Raw genomic sequence first — 14,291 nt, 5'->3', positions numbered from 1 at the left:
AAGAAGTGAGCAGTGTGGAAATTCGGAACAGACGATGACATTTTCTGATTATGTGTTATATCAAGGGTATTTGTAAGTAAAATGTATTTAATTACAGGTGTAAGCACATGTGCTTCGTGAGTGTTGTTATCGAATACTTGACAAAATTAATTAAAGTTTGGAGGATATTCATCATTTCAATGTTGATGCCTTAAAGGGACAGGAGCGATGAACCAAAAAAAAAGGAGCTGGGTGAAGCTACCTCCTATTTTGCTCTACGTTTTCCCTAAGTATTCCAAGTTTGTTTGAGCCTATACATTGTGAAATGTGTTTTGTTATTATGAAACCGGTTAACGTCGAATAGACGCGATTTATATGGGTAATGATTTTAGATAGAAACGAATTGAGCAAATTACAAAATTACAAGGCCCGGTCAGACCGACTTACGAATATGCAACGTAGAAAAAACGCACAAAAATGCAGATTTTGATTATCCGGTGATGAAATTACCTGCTTTGCCGCTCAAGATTCTCGCAAACGGTGTGTGAAGCGTAGGAAACACACAATTACCGCACAAGTACCGGTGCTATAACGGGAAAAAACGAACGTTTAACGGAAATGTACCTGATAATTAACGGTCGGCTAACGGATATGACTGTGCGAGTAAAGGACTTCTACCGGATAAAACGGCAGTGAAATGCATTAGTACCGGACAAAACGTTCGCCCAACGTGAGAGAAACGGAAAAGTACCGAACACCAACGTACAACGTACAACGATGAAAAAGTAGGGCACATCCTCAGAATCATGTGGCAAAACTTCAGGTTCTGGCAGGTTAAGGTCTCCGTTTTCAGCTGCTGCCTTCAGGTCGGAATCGTTCCACAACTGTGCATCGGATGCAGCAACACGGCCTCCAATGTCAGCCCAGACGAACTTGTACTCAGAATCCTACAGGGCTAGCAGGACAACGGTTAAGTACTTCTTGTAATTAAAATACGTAGACCCGGATCTTGGTGGACATTTGCAAGCAATATGTTCGCCATCAATAGCACCAAGAGTATGGGGGATATTCCAGCTGTCCCTGAAGCCGTCCGCTATTCGCGTGCAATCGGCAGCTGTTGTTGGCAACGACATCACCTCGTCAGCATACTCATCTATGACTGCTCTACAGACCTGACGCGTAAAAGATAACAGTATAATAAGCTCGCGTGGATTATAAGTGTATGACACATGTAGTAGATAATCCATGACTTTTAGCGAGTGGATGATAAAGTAAAAATATACTACTTCATAAAATGTTCTTATAACTGTGTGCATTTCAAGATATGCGCACAAGACAGTACTAATTACATTATACAATTTAGAAGGTTAGTGTTGTAATGCGCGCCCTCATCTATTTGCCTTTTATCCTATACCAATAACTTAACACAATGCAATTCATATAAACTGATGCTAGACGTAGACATTAAAATATATAAAAATATTAAAATGACTAACAGAAGCCTTTTTTAAATTTATTTTAACACTATAGTAAATTAAGCGGTACTTATTTTTAGCACGAGAAGAGAAATAGTGTTGTGGGGTACCCTCCAGCCGAATCGCATATCACGGTACTTTGAACCAGACACAAGATGCCGCAGCGCAATTGATAGCTTCATCCCTGGTTCAATTGGACGTCTGTAGTTGTTGCGCTGTTTCGTTATCCTTTGGCTCACTCGTGCGAGAATCTCATCAAACATCTCGGTTGGCACTCTCATGAAGTTGACAGATGCGAAATGGATCTCTTGAACAATGCTATACAAACTACCGGTACATGTACCGCTTGTAATTGGTATATCACGTGTGTTATGTATCTTGAACACGGGTATACAAACTACTGGTGCACGTGGCGCTTGTCATTAATATCACGCAGGCGACATGGATCTCTTGAGCATGCGTATGTCAACTTACGGTACACGTGACGCTTGCCATTAATATCACGCAGGCGACATGGATCTCTTGAGCATTCGTGTGTCAACTAACGGTACACGTGACGCTTGCCATGAACATCACTCAGGCGACATGGATCTCTTGATAATGCGTATGTCAACTACCCCTACACATGAAGATTGCCATTAATATCACGCAGGCGACATCGATCTCATTAACATGCGTATGTCAACTAACGGTACACGTGACGCTTTATATTAATATCACGTATGTGACATGGATGTCTTGAACAAGGGTACGCCAACTAAAGATATACGTGACGCTTGATATTACTATCACACAGGCGACATGGATCTCTTGAACATGGTAACACCAACTACCGGTACACGTGACGCTTGATATATCGCGTATGTGATATGGATTTCTTGAACAAAGGTACGCCAACTAAAGGTACACGTGGCGCTTGACATTTCTATCACACAGGCGACACCGATCTCTTGAACAAGGCTATATATGTACCGCTTGTAATTGATATAACACGTGTGTTATGTATCTTGAACACGGGTATACAAACTACTGGTACACGTGGCGCTTGTCATTAATATCACGCAGGCGACATGGATTTCTTGGGCATGCGTATGTCAACTAACGGTACACGTGACGCTTGCCATTAAAGGGATCTTTTCACGCTTTGGTAAATTGACAAAATTGAAAAAAGTTGTTTCAGATTCGCAAATTTTCGTTTTAGTTATGATATTTGTGAGGAAACAGTAATACTGAACATTTACCATGGTCTAATATAGCCATTATATGCATCTTTTGACGATTTTAAAACCTAAAAATTATAAAGCGTTGCAACGCGAAACGATTGAATAATTTGGAGAGTTCTGTTTTTGTCGATAAATTTGGCGAAACTACGAAGATTGCTTATATAAGGTATAAAATACTTTACGAATATGTACTCGGCGGAATAGCTCAGTAGGCTAAAGCGTTTTTACTTCAGGACTCCAGGGGTCACTGGTTCGAAACCTGGTCCGGGCAATGTTCTTTTCCTTTTTTAAATTTTATTCTTGATTTTTTACTGGAGCTTTTACGATCCAATGTTTACATTTATCGATATAAAGCATTTAATGAATACGTAAAAAAATGCCGAAATCTGTGAAAAGGCCCCTTTAATATCACGCATGCAACATGGATCTCTTGAGCATGCGTATGTCAACTAACGGTACACGTGACGCTTGCCATGAACATCACGCAGGCGACATGGATCTCTTGTGCATGCGTATGTCAACTATCGGTACACTTGACGCTTGTCATGAACATCACGCAGGCGACATGGATCTCTTGAGCATGCGTATGTCAACTAACGGTACACGTGACGCTTGCCATGAACATCACTCAGGCGACATGGATCTCTTGGGCATGCGTATGTCAACCGCCGTTACAAGTGACGCTCGTCATTTATATCAAAGTACTAGTACATGTACCGCTTGTAATTGATATCACACGTGCGTTATGTATCTTGAACATGGGTATACAAACTACTGGTACACGTGGCGCTTGTTATGTCACGCATGCGACATGGATCTCTTGAATATGCGTATATAAACCACCGATACACGTGACGCTTGAATGATATCACGCATGCGACATTGTTCACTTGAACATGACTATGCCAACTAAGGTACAATTGTCTCTTGTAATAGATATTACTTGAACATGGGTATGCGAACTATCGATGTACGTGCCGCTTGTACTTGATATGGCACATGAATTTATGTAACATTTGTATGAAACTACCGGTAAATGTACCGCTTGTAATCGTGTCACCAGTTATAACAATGTTTAACCGTATAGTAAATCTCATTGTCATTTTTAAAACCTAGATATGCCCGATACACCAGTCACTCGTGTCAACCTGTTCACTTGAAGGAAAGTTGTAATTTGTATTGATATGGCTCCTTTGAGGTAAGAATAATAACACATTGTATGCATAATAGTTATATTGATCAAAAAGTGAAACAACATGATACCACCATACATCACATTACAAAAACTGTATACAAATACGAATATTTATTTGCAGTCAGGCCACAGGGCCATAATACATAGTTTAATTTCATAATTATATAAAATAACCTGAATAGTTAAAGAAAACAAAGTCATATGATGCAACACGCATGCACTTTCGTAGAACAAATGCTGCTATACATTATAATACCACCAAAACAAGGATTACTTTATAATTAACTACCTATAACATGTAAGCATGCAAAATAGTAACATACTTATAAAGTAACCTAAGAATCAGTATTTTTTATCAGATATAAATAAACAATGCAATACAAGCATGCAGAATTAAAATGACAGCTAATTTGCATGATAATTACGTAGTTGTTATATATTAGCATGCACATACACACATTTTGCAATCAAAAATATGTGCTTGTCATTTTCATCGGCCATTAACATATTGAACAAACCAAAGTTTCCATTTCATTCAAACACAGCGGAATAAACAAATCATATCTGTGTTATATAATGGGCACTGCATAAACACAGGGTACTCATCTTCTACATTATAAACATGTCGCATAAGACAAAATTTACAGTATCTATGATCACGTATATAACATACAACAAGAATATCAGTGAAACTGATGGATGCTCCCCGATGATGCGCTATGTCAATCTATGTGTTAATAACCACCTTAAAAAATTCTATTATTAGCCTCGGTGACATTGACCCCAGTGACCTCAAACCTCATCAAAAGGAAGAGGTCATGCAAGGTACCTACGTGCCAAATATGAAAGAGATCGTTAAAGTATTGAATGTGCTATGAGAAACTGTGACAAAAGTGTGACGGAAAAATCTATTATTAGCCTTGGTGACCTTGACCCCAGTGACCTCATCAAAAGGTTAAGGTCCATGCAAGGTACCTACATGCCTAATATGAAAGAGATCGGTAAAGAATTGAAGGTGCTATGGGAAACTAGTGAGGAAGGACAAACTGGAAACTATATGCTCCGGCGAAATTGTATTTCGGGAGCATAACAATTAGGAAAAATATGAAAAATAACGAATTTCAAGAATAAATGCTACAACAGAATCAGGAACACTGATAATAAAATGGCTTTTGTAAGGTGCATGAAGACAGCGAAATGAATACTGCAAATCATACAAGTCACAGAACATATAATTGACAATTTTTCATAAATGATTCAGCTATAAAGGTGCCATGATGACACTATATCGCTCATCTGACTGTTGTTCTTGTCTATAAACTTGAACTCTCTTCCTGGCCATTTAAAAGAAGTGTTCACTATGAGCAAATAAGGACAAATTTGCCTGTGAGTTGGGTATAGCATATTTTGAAATTCACGAAGGAGGTCAACCAGACGATGTTTTATGCCAAATATATAAGCTTTCCTTTTGGTTGCCATTGCAACCAGATTTATGCATGGAATGCATTTCATTTAACAACTTTGAAAGAGGTTCATGAAAGAAAACTCGTGCCATGTTTCATTAAGATTGGCACAGAGGTTAGATGTTGTTTAAGTAAAAAATGTTGACCCATGACGGACCAAGACCATTCACAATAGCTCACCATGAGCACTTTATGCTCAGTTGAGATATAAACACAAAACAATTATTGCATAATAATACATAGTATGTGTTTACTCGCTCAGTCTTTAAATAGAAAAAAGCATCAAAAGATGCAATAGTAAGTATTCAAAGTTCAGATGAACTTAAAATTATAGATCATTTAAGTATCACATTAAACTAACCCAGCTAAAGCAATTCTTATCTTTTTTCATATGATAACTTTTTCTTCTTATTCCATTCATTTAAAAAGAATTGTAGGTAAAAGCAAAAGTGTGACTGTGACATCTGACGGGCCAACCTTTTAATGCACTGTATAAAGCTGTTGAATTGTTCACATATTTCAGATTTTACAGATTCAAAGCCTTGAAGTCTGCTAGCTGTAAAAGCACTAGAACATTTGTGGGAGTAGCCATGGAAAATGTCATGAAAAAAAAGTTCATTTTTATAGTATCCACTTTCTCTGTTTAGGCAATATTCTTGTAAATTACATGCAAAGTCATAAAACACGTCTTGTGGAGGGGTTTCTAAATAGCTATAGAGTGATAATGCGGGATCTTTTCTTCCTTCTGCCCCAGTCATGTGGAAACCATAGCAATGTCCATGGTCTGCACAGAACCAAAGAAATAATGTTGATGTTCCTCGAGCAGAAGTTTCAACTTTAGAATAATCTATTTTCATGTTTGAAGCCCAACTGAACCAAAAATTAAAAAAAACTGTTTGATCCATAAACCTAGCCTTATTGTGGCGAGTTTTATACATCTCATTTTTAAACTGGCAGTAAGAGGAAAAAGTGCAACTAGAATTCATAACCATAGATACAAATTCCCACCCTATTTCATCTCCTGCTGCTGTATCCCTACTTAATACATGTAAACAATCTAAGTCCCCTTCATCCCAAAGAATTCTGCATGGCTTACTAATTGAATTATAGCATTCACGTATATGAATGTCACATTTTACAGGTGCAAATTTGTGTAAATATTTAATGTCCTTTGTCTTTCGTGTATGGTCAGTCCATTTTCACTGTAATTATCGTCATCTTCTCGCTTGAGCCAACCGCTTCCACAGGGACCGGTATTGTCTGGAATATCTGGAAATAATACAGGTCCTTTTAGGCAGCCATCTGAACATCGAACAAGGTTAGAATCATTCCACTGATCACGTTTTATGATATTTTTCCTTAACTCATTATTGTCTTTAAGTCTGGGAGAATGTTTACTTCTACACTTAAAATTCCAAAGTCCAGATTCCTCATTGAAGTTATTGTATGCAGCAGTACTTAATGTAACCGAAACAGGCATTTCATCATCAATATTGTCATCAAATAACTGCTGTTCTTCATCATCATTGTTATCAATATTTGTATGAATTAAATCTTCCCACATGTGAGTATATGATTTAAATAAGTTTAAGTGCCTACAAACCTTCGAATTTAGTAAAGTACTTATATTTCTCTTATAACCAACCAGACAGGCCAAAAACAATATATTCCGATCATTTGATCTTGGGGCATACAAATAGAAAATGGTCAATATATAAGATAATAATTTCAAACTAGCACCTTCCTCAAATTACCCTAACCACACATATAATATATATATATATATATATATATATATATATATATATATATATATATATATATTTATTTATAGAACATTAACAAGGTTAAAATTCCTCTGATTAAGGAACTTGCCCACTAATATTGTTTATTATAAGGCAGGAATATCTCACCGGTCCAGGGTTAAGTTCAACGTCATTTGAAAGAATAAGAAGAAGCTGTGAAGTGTCTACATCTTGTTGGGGCGTCTCGTCAGTGTCTCGTTGGAAAAAGAAGTGGGATGGCACATTGACTTTATCTTCATTTGCGGCGTTGTCATCTTGTTGGGGCGTCTCTTCAGTGTCTCGGTGGCAATGGATGTTGGATGGCACGTTGATTTCATCTTCCTATAATAGAATAACCCTTCCTTTAATACAATACTTACTAGACAAACAAGACTATTGCCAAGCAATGTATGTCCCCTACAGGTTCCACCATTATCAGATTTTTTTGGATTTTTTTTTCATTATATATATTTACAAATTACTACCGGTTATATAATTTGAAAAGCGTATACCTTTGAAGATGATTTGAAATAATGTGAATACATCCCTTTCATTAAATTCATTCTTTTTAATGAAAACATAAAATTTGTTTATAGCATTGTGCCATGCTATCAGATCAATTGGCATGCTACAAATATATTGTCATATAAACAGGGCAATCATTGTCTTTCATGCTTGAACCAATTACTATATTATGATACATACAAATAGGACACAGATGAATCAAACACACATTCTGCTGATTTATATTAAAATCAAAGTAATGAAAATACCTATGAAAGAAATATTTATGTAAATTGTCAAGATGGAAAGTGTTAAAAAGTATGGAGCATATCGTCATAAAATTAGTACCAAGCATAAGCCATTCAACTTGTATGCAGGCAGGAAAACAGCCACATCTTCAGTAATGTCAAGGTAAACAAATCCACTGCAGCATGACCTTTAATGCATGACGAAAAAACAGGATCATTAATGCAGTGTCTGTGAATGCATAATCATGTAAAATTAATATTCATTCAGGCTAAAAATTGCCATCCAGTAAAAAAGGGAAACTATGTCTGAACTATATTTTTGTTGTCCCGGACAATATTGGACGACCACTAATTCCAATGACCGTCAATATAAAACTAACAAAACGATTAAACCTATTTGACATGAAACTAACAAGAGAGTTACTGCAGTAATAGCATTCATGCAGCAAGTTTTAATATAAAACAAGAGCACCGCATAACGGGTGCCATGCTCGGCTGCAAAAGCTTGTCAGAGTGATCTTGATCTTTGACCTAGTGACCCAAAATGGGTGTGGTGTGTAGAACTCATCAAGGTGCATATACATATGAAGTTTCAAAGTTGAAGGTGGAAGCACTTTGATTTTAGAGCCAATGATAAGGTTTTAGCACGACGCCGGTGGACGACGAGCAGGCTATGACAATACCTCGGGTTTTCTCCGAAAACAGCCTCGCTAATAAATATTGTTGGGGTGTCTAAAAATAAAGCAACAATGAGTGCCTTATGTTGGCATATGTTAGTTGTATGTAATTCCATTAAGAAAGGTGATTTTTATGAAACTACTTAAGAATGCATTACATTTATGTATATATAGGTAAACAACAGCTGTCACCATAGGATGACTTATGCCCCCTATAAACGCTTGATAGAAGTTATGAGCTTTTTTCGAAACTTAAACACAGATTTCGAAACCTAAACGCAGACCCTAAGTTCAAGGTCAAGGTCACAGGGGGTCAAAATTTGTGTGCGCATGGAAAGGCTTTGTCAATATACACATGCATGCCAAATATGAAGTTGCTATCTGAAGCGACATAGAAGTTATGAGCATTTTTCGAAACCTAAACGTAAAGTGTGACAGACAGACTATATGCCCTCCTTCGGCGGCATAAAAAGATGTGCCAGAAATTAATGACTTCAAGGATATAATACATGTAAATGTTAACAAATAGATTTTTTTCAACGAAAGCAAAAACAACAAAACAAAATGCACCAAACAAGCTTCCTATTCCTTGATAACATGTATAAATCTGCATTTATTTACTGTGCTTTCCCTATCGGTATTTTATGGCTATTTATTTCACACATATTTCACTACCAGTAACATGATGATGAATAAAAACAAGAGCACCGCATAGCAGGTGCCAACGCTCGGCTGCAGGTGCAGTTTCTTTTTTTTAAGAGTTCACAGTGATCTTGACCTTTGACCTAGTGACACAAAAAAGGGTGTGGCATGTATAACTCATCAAGGTGCAGCTACATATAAAGTTTCAAAGTTATAGGATGAAGCACATTAAACATTGTGGCATTCTTTGTTAACTGAAACAATTAACACATGCATGTACATGCAAACAAAAATTTCAACAATAACAAATGCACCAATCAAGCTTTATATACCTTGTGTGGCATTTCTTTGCCAACTGAAACAATTTACACATGCATGTACAGGCATGGCATAAGTGCAAAACCTCATCCACCAAAGTTGACTATTTTGAAAAATAACAACAATTATATAATAATATGCAGAAGACAACAGAAAGGAAAGATGTCCTCAAAATAATAACACTAATATGGTCTTTTACTTATATTTTACTTTCAAAATAGGTTTGGTTGTGGGTTTTTTTTTCAACAAAAAAAACTTGTTTTAAGAATTAGTAGGACATTTCCACAATGAAACAGTGAGGGTTATCTGAAATTAACAGTATTTTTTACCTTCTTTCCATATCTTTTGACATTTCTGGTTGCAGACCTCTTAGCTCTGGCTGTGACAACCTGAGAATGAATTGTGTGTGTGAAAATATGGAAACAAAATTATATAAACTAACTAGTTTATTTTTTATACAATTACAGAATGTTATGTTCTGATATAACTGAATGGTTATGACATCAACTCTATGGTCTGGCTTTCACACAAAGACATCTGTTGAACTTTTCATGTTTACCACTTAATGACAAACAATGCTCTTTGATGATTAAAGGCATTGCTTTAAAAGTATAGGACCTGCAGTCCAACTATTGCCTTACAGCTACCAATAATGAAGGGCATTATGGTGCTGATCAGAGGGCAAAAAGGCGAGGCTAAAAAAGAGACATGACAGGGTGCCCAGCTTTACGGCTCTAGACATAACATTAATTTATAGGCTGTAACAAGCCATATGAGCAATCAATACTGGATTGCAATCACTTTATAAATGTTCATTAAGAATGATGAAATATCTGTACGATTAAATGCATAGAAAAGTTACCGTTATTTTATGTGTCTGAGGCTTAATGTCCCTGGGAACTGGTACTTCACTTGCATCCACCTTGTCTTGAATCTCTGGTTGAGCTCCCTACAATTTATTTAACCATAATACAGGTATTATACTTTTTTTAAACGGCTTATTTTAATCAAAAATATAAACATTACAGCAAAATCAAATTGTTATGAATATTTGTAGGTGGAAGCGCTTTGATTTTAGAGTCAATGTTAAGGTTTTAGCCTGACGCAGAATTGCAGTTTTGTGCATAAATCACATTTGCTTATGGCTCATAAATGCAGTCCACTTTGTTGTAGCACTAAACTCACAGTCTGCACAATATCCGAAAAGAGTGCTATGGTGCTGTCATGCTCCTGAACCGGTACTTCCGTGGCTGAGAGAGCTGGCCATTCTGTAGGATCTTGAACAGCAGCCTCCACACACAGCTGGTTTGGCAGGTCGTCATGTATGGATGCTAAACACCTCCTAGCCCCTTCAGCACTCAGATGTAGTCCATCATGGGACAAGTACAGGGACTTCTTAAAATTAAATTTTGATTATTGATAGTTACCGTACTAATTTGTTTTAAACATAACTAAGATATTAAAGCAGCAAATTAAATGAACTGGTTTCCCTCAACGAATGAAAAAATATTTTAGTTTCAATCAATTAGAGTGTACAACTCTGAACTGACCAAAATGATCATCCTGACAAAACTTATACAAGAACTTCTAAAAAAATGATAATACATTTCATTAACTTCCATATTACAGCACAGGCAGATATCTTTAATTATGGGGCTTTACTTCTAGAGCTGAAACCAACAAAACGTGCAAGTGTACCACCACAAAGTAATACATCTATTTAAAATTCATGATATTTCATGTAAAAGTTATTAAGAAACCAGTAATTGCAACAAAACTGCTCAATGAGTCAATTTTCACCAATTAAGGAGGCATATCTCTTGAGCCAAAGAAGGATGTCTGAACAGAATTTGGGATTGGTCCACCGCAGTATAATGATGCATATATTTATTTTAAGTTTCATGATGATGAAATTCCATGCAACAGTTGCTGAGGAAACTTCCTATTTCACTCTAGATCTTTCCCTATACCTGTTTAGTTGCTGCATAGTCCATGTATCTCACAGAAGGCACATGGTGACTCAGTTCCCACAGCATGCTGTTTGCGCTCCTTATCCACTGGCAGTAGTTCCTCAACTGTGCCCCTGAGAGTGGCCATCGGGGAAACATTCTCACATCAAAATCACGTGGAAGAATCACGCAAAGCACCACGTGTATTTCAGTGCACACACTGAATACAACATCAAGGATCTCAGTCACACAACTAAAAATAACAAGCAAATTCATTGAATTGATATACCCTGCCAATATGCTTCTGGACAAAAAAGTGTTATATTTGACACTAAAGAAGCATTTTTTAAGAAACAAAGGGCCATAACTCTGCTATTAACAGATGGTGTACGATGCCATTTGGCCTGCAGCATCCTCTTATCCATATATATACTCATACCAAGTTTCAATGAAATCCGCCAAAGCACTTCCAAGATATGGCTCTGGACACAAAAGTGCTGGACGGACAGATGGAAAGACAGACGGACAGACAACCCCAAAACAATATCCATCCTCCTATGGCAAGGGATAATAAGGTAATGGTATTAGTTGCTCATTGTATTATCTTCCCATCACAAACAATTATTAAATAGAGATGTGTTCGTCAGAAACACAATGCCCCATATTGCGCCGCTTTGTATTTATTTTTTTACCTTTGACCTTGAAGGATGACCTTGAACCTCCACCACTCAAATGTGCAGCTTCATGAGATACCGTGCACACCAAATATCAAGTTGCTATCTTCAATATTGAAAAAGTTATGGCCAATGTTAAAGTTTTCAGACGGACAGACGCCATATATTTGACATTTGACCTTGAAGGATGACCTTTCACCAATTAAAAATGTTCAGCTCCATGAGGTACACACGCATGCCAAATATCAAGTTTCTATCTTTAATAATGCAAAAGTTATGGCCAACGTTGAAGTTTTTTTTCCCGACGGACGGACAGACTGACACACATACTGACTGACGGACAGTTCAACTTCTATGTGCAACCCTACCGGGGGGCATAAAAAGTTACAAACAACTACAAAAATATTTGAGAAACTAACTTATTTTATTTCATTAAAATGCCAATCCAAAAAAATCTAATAAGAAAGTGATACTAAGTTGATCAAGCTCATTTTATTCATGCTGCTAAGCTGTTCAGTGGCGGATCCAGGGTTTCTAGTTAGGGGGTTGGTGTGGACATTCAATAACACAGGCCAATGTAAAAGCATAATGTGTAGTGGATGTGGTGTCCGCCTAGTGATAGGGAGTTAGGAGGTTCTCATTATCTTCTCCATAAACACCAAGTTCTGGTTCTTCCCAGGAACAGACTCGAGTGTCTCAATAAGCATAGTGCGTTCCCTGCATAAAGCTAAGGTAAAAAGGTTAAATAAAAAACTAAAAACTGAAAAATTACTGTTCAACATACCGGTAGAAATTGCTATCCTTGCAGCAAACATCGTTAGAGCCAAGATGCAGGTACAATATGTCGTAACAAACCTGACATCAGCTCTTGATGCAGCAGCTTTCTAAAGCCCTTCCGGTCAGACACATACTTTGCACCTGCATAGTAAATAAGATCTTCCATTTGGAATTGGTTTTCATTTGCAATAATTTTTCTTGAGTTGTCATTTGTTAGTTGAATATTATGAAAAATAGTCATCATTTGCTATGTTCGAGACAAGCAAGCTTTATCTTTGTTAATATTTATCTCACTTGTTCTATGTTGCGTCAAATTTCTGGATTTGCAATCTTTTCCCCATTTTGGTTACAGCAAGAAAGGGTATTTTGCTTGATTCCATAATACATGTTTTATCAGTGTAATAATATACATGACGTGTTACATGTAAATACCATGAAACTGTTAGGGGTAAAATATCTTTTTGGGTATTGAAGCAATATTTCAGTGGAGTTTTAAGCATTTCTTTTAAAAACAAGAGATGCGTTTGTTGGAAACACAATGCCCCCCTATTGCACCGCTTTGAAAGCCATGTACATGTATTCAACTTTGACCTTGAAGGATGACCTTGACCTTTCACCACTCAAAAATGTGCAGCTCCATGAGATACACATGCATGCCAAATATCTAGTTGCTATCTTCAATATTGCAAATTTTGACCTTTGACCCTTTGAAGGATGACCTTGACCTTTCATCACTCAAAATGTGCAGCTCCATGAGCTATACATGCATGCCAAATATCAAGTTGCTATCTTCAATATTTAAAAGTTCTGGCCAATGTTAAATTTTCAGACGGACGGAATATTTGACATTTGACCTTGGAATGAATGACCTTGATTTTCACCTTTACCACTCAAAAATATTCAGCTCCAAGAGATACACATGCATAAAAAAAAATCAAGTTGCTATCTTCAATATTTAAAAAGTTATGGCCAATGTTAAAGTTTTCGGACGGACGAATATTTTACATTTGACCTTGAAGAATGACCTTGACCTTCACACTTCATCACTCAAAATGTTCAGCTCCAGGAGATACCCATGCATTGCCAAATATCAAGTTGCTATCATCAATAGTGAACAAGTTATGGCAATGTTTAAAGTTTCGGAGGACGGACGACGCCATATATTAGACATTTGACCTTCACCTTTCACCACTCAAATGTTCAGCCTCCAGGAGATACACATACATGCCAAATATCAAATTGCTATCGTCAATAGTGAAAAAGTTATGACCAATGTTAGTTTTCGGACGGATGGACATATGCCATATATTAGACCTTTGACCTTGAAGGATGACCTTGACCTTCACCTTTCACCACTCAAAATGTGCAGCTCAATGAGATGCA

General features: G+C 36.9%; 1 protein-coding gene across 1 annotated transcript; it reads right to left on the bottom strand.

Moving 5' to 3' along the window:
• Positions 1-3,892: 3,892 nt before the first annotated feature.
• LOC127873168 (uncharacterized) lies at positions 3,893-12,985 on the bottom strand. The gene is made up of 9 exons (XM_052416830.1): positions 12,916-12,985; positions 11,479-11,710; positions 10,694-10,903; positions 10,371-10,457; positions 9,838-9,897; positions 9,523-9,545; positions 7,972-8,059; positions 7,249-7,461; positions 3,893-6,604 (listed from the first exon to the last, which is right to left on the bottom strand). Exons 2-9 carry the CDS (start codon positions 11,614-11,616, stop codon positions 6,524-6,526), a joined length of 900 nt encoding a protein of 299 aa, XP_052272790.1. The 5' UTR covers positions 11,617-11,710; positions 12,916-12,985; the 3' UTR covers positions 3,893-6,523.
• Between the last annotated feature and the right edge of the window lie 1,306 nt (positions 12,986-14,291).

This window comes from Dreissena polymorpha, chromosome 3 (genome assembly GCF_020536995.1).
Source record: "Dreissena polymorpha isolate Duluth1 chromosome 3, UMN_Dpol_1.0, whole genome shotgun sequence".
NCBI classification, from domain to species: domain Eukaryota; kingdom Metazoa; phylum Mollusca; class Bivalvia; order Myida; family Dreissenidae; genus Dreissena; species Dreissena polymorpha.
This window is presented reverse-complemented; position numbering and strand designations above follow the sequence as displayed.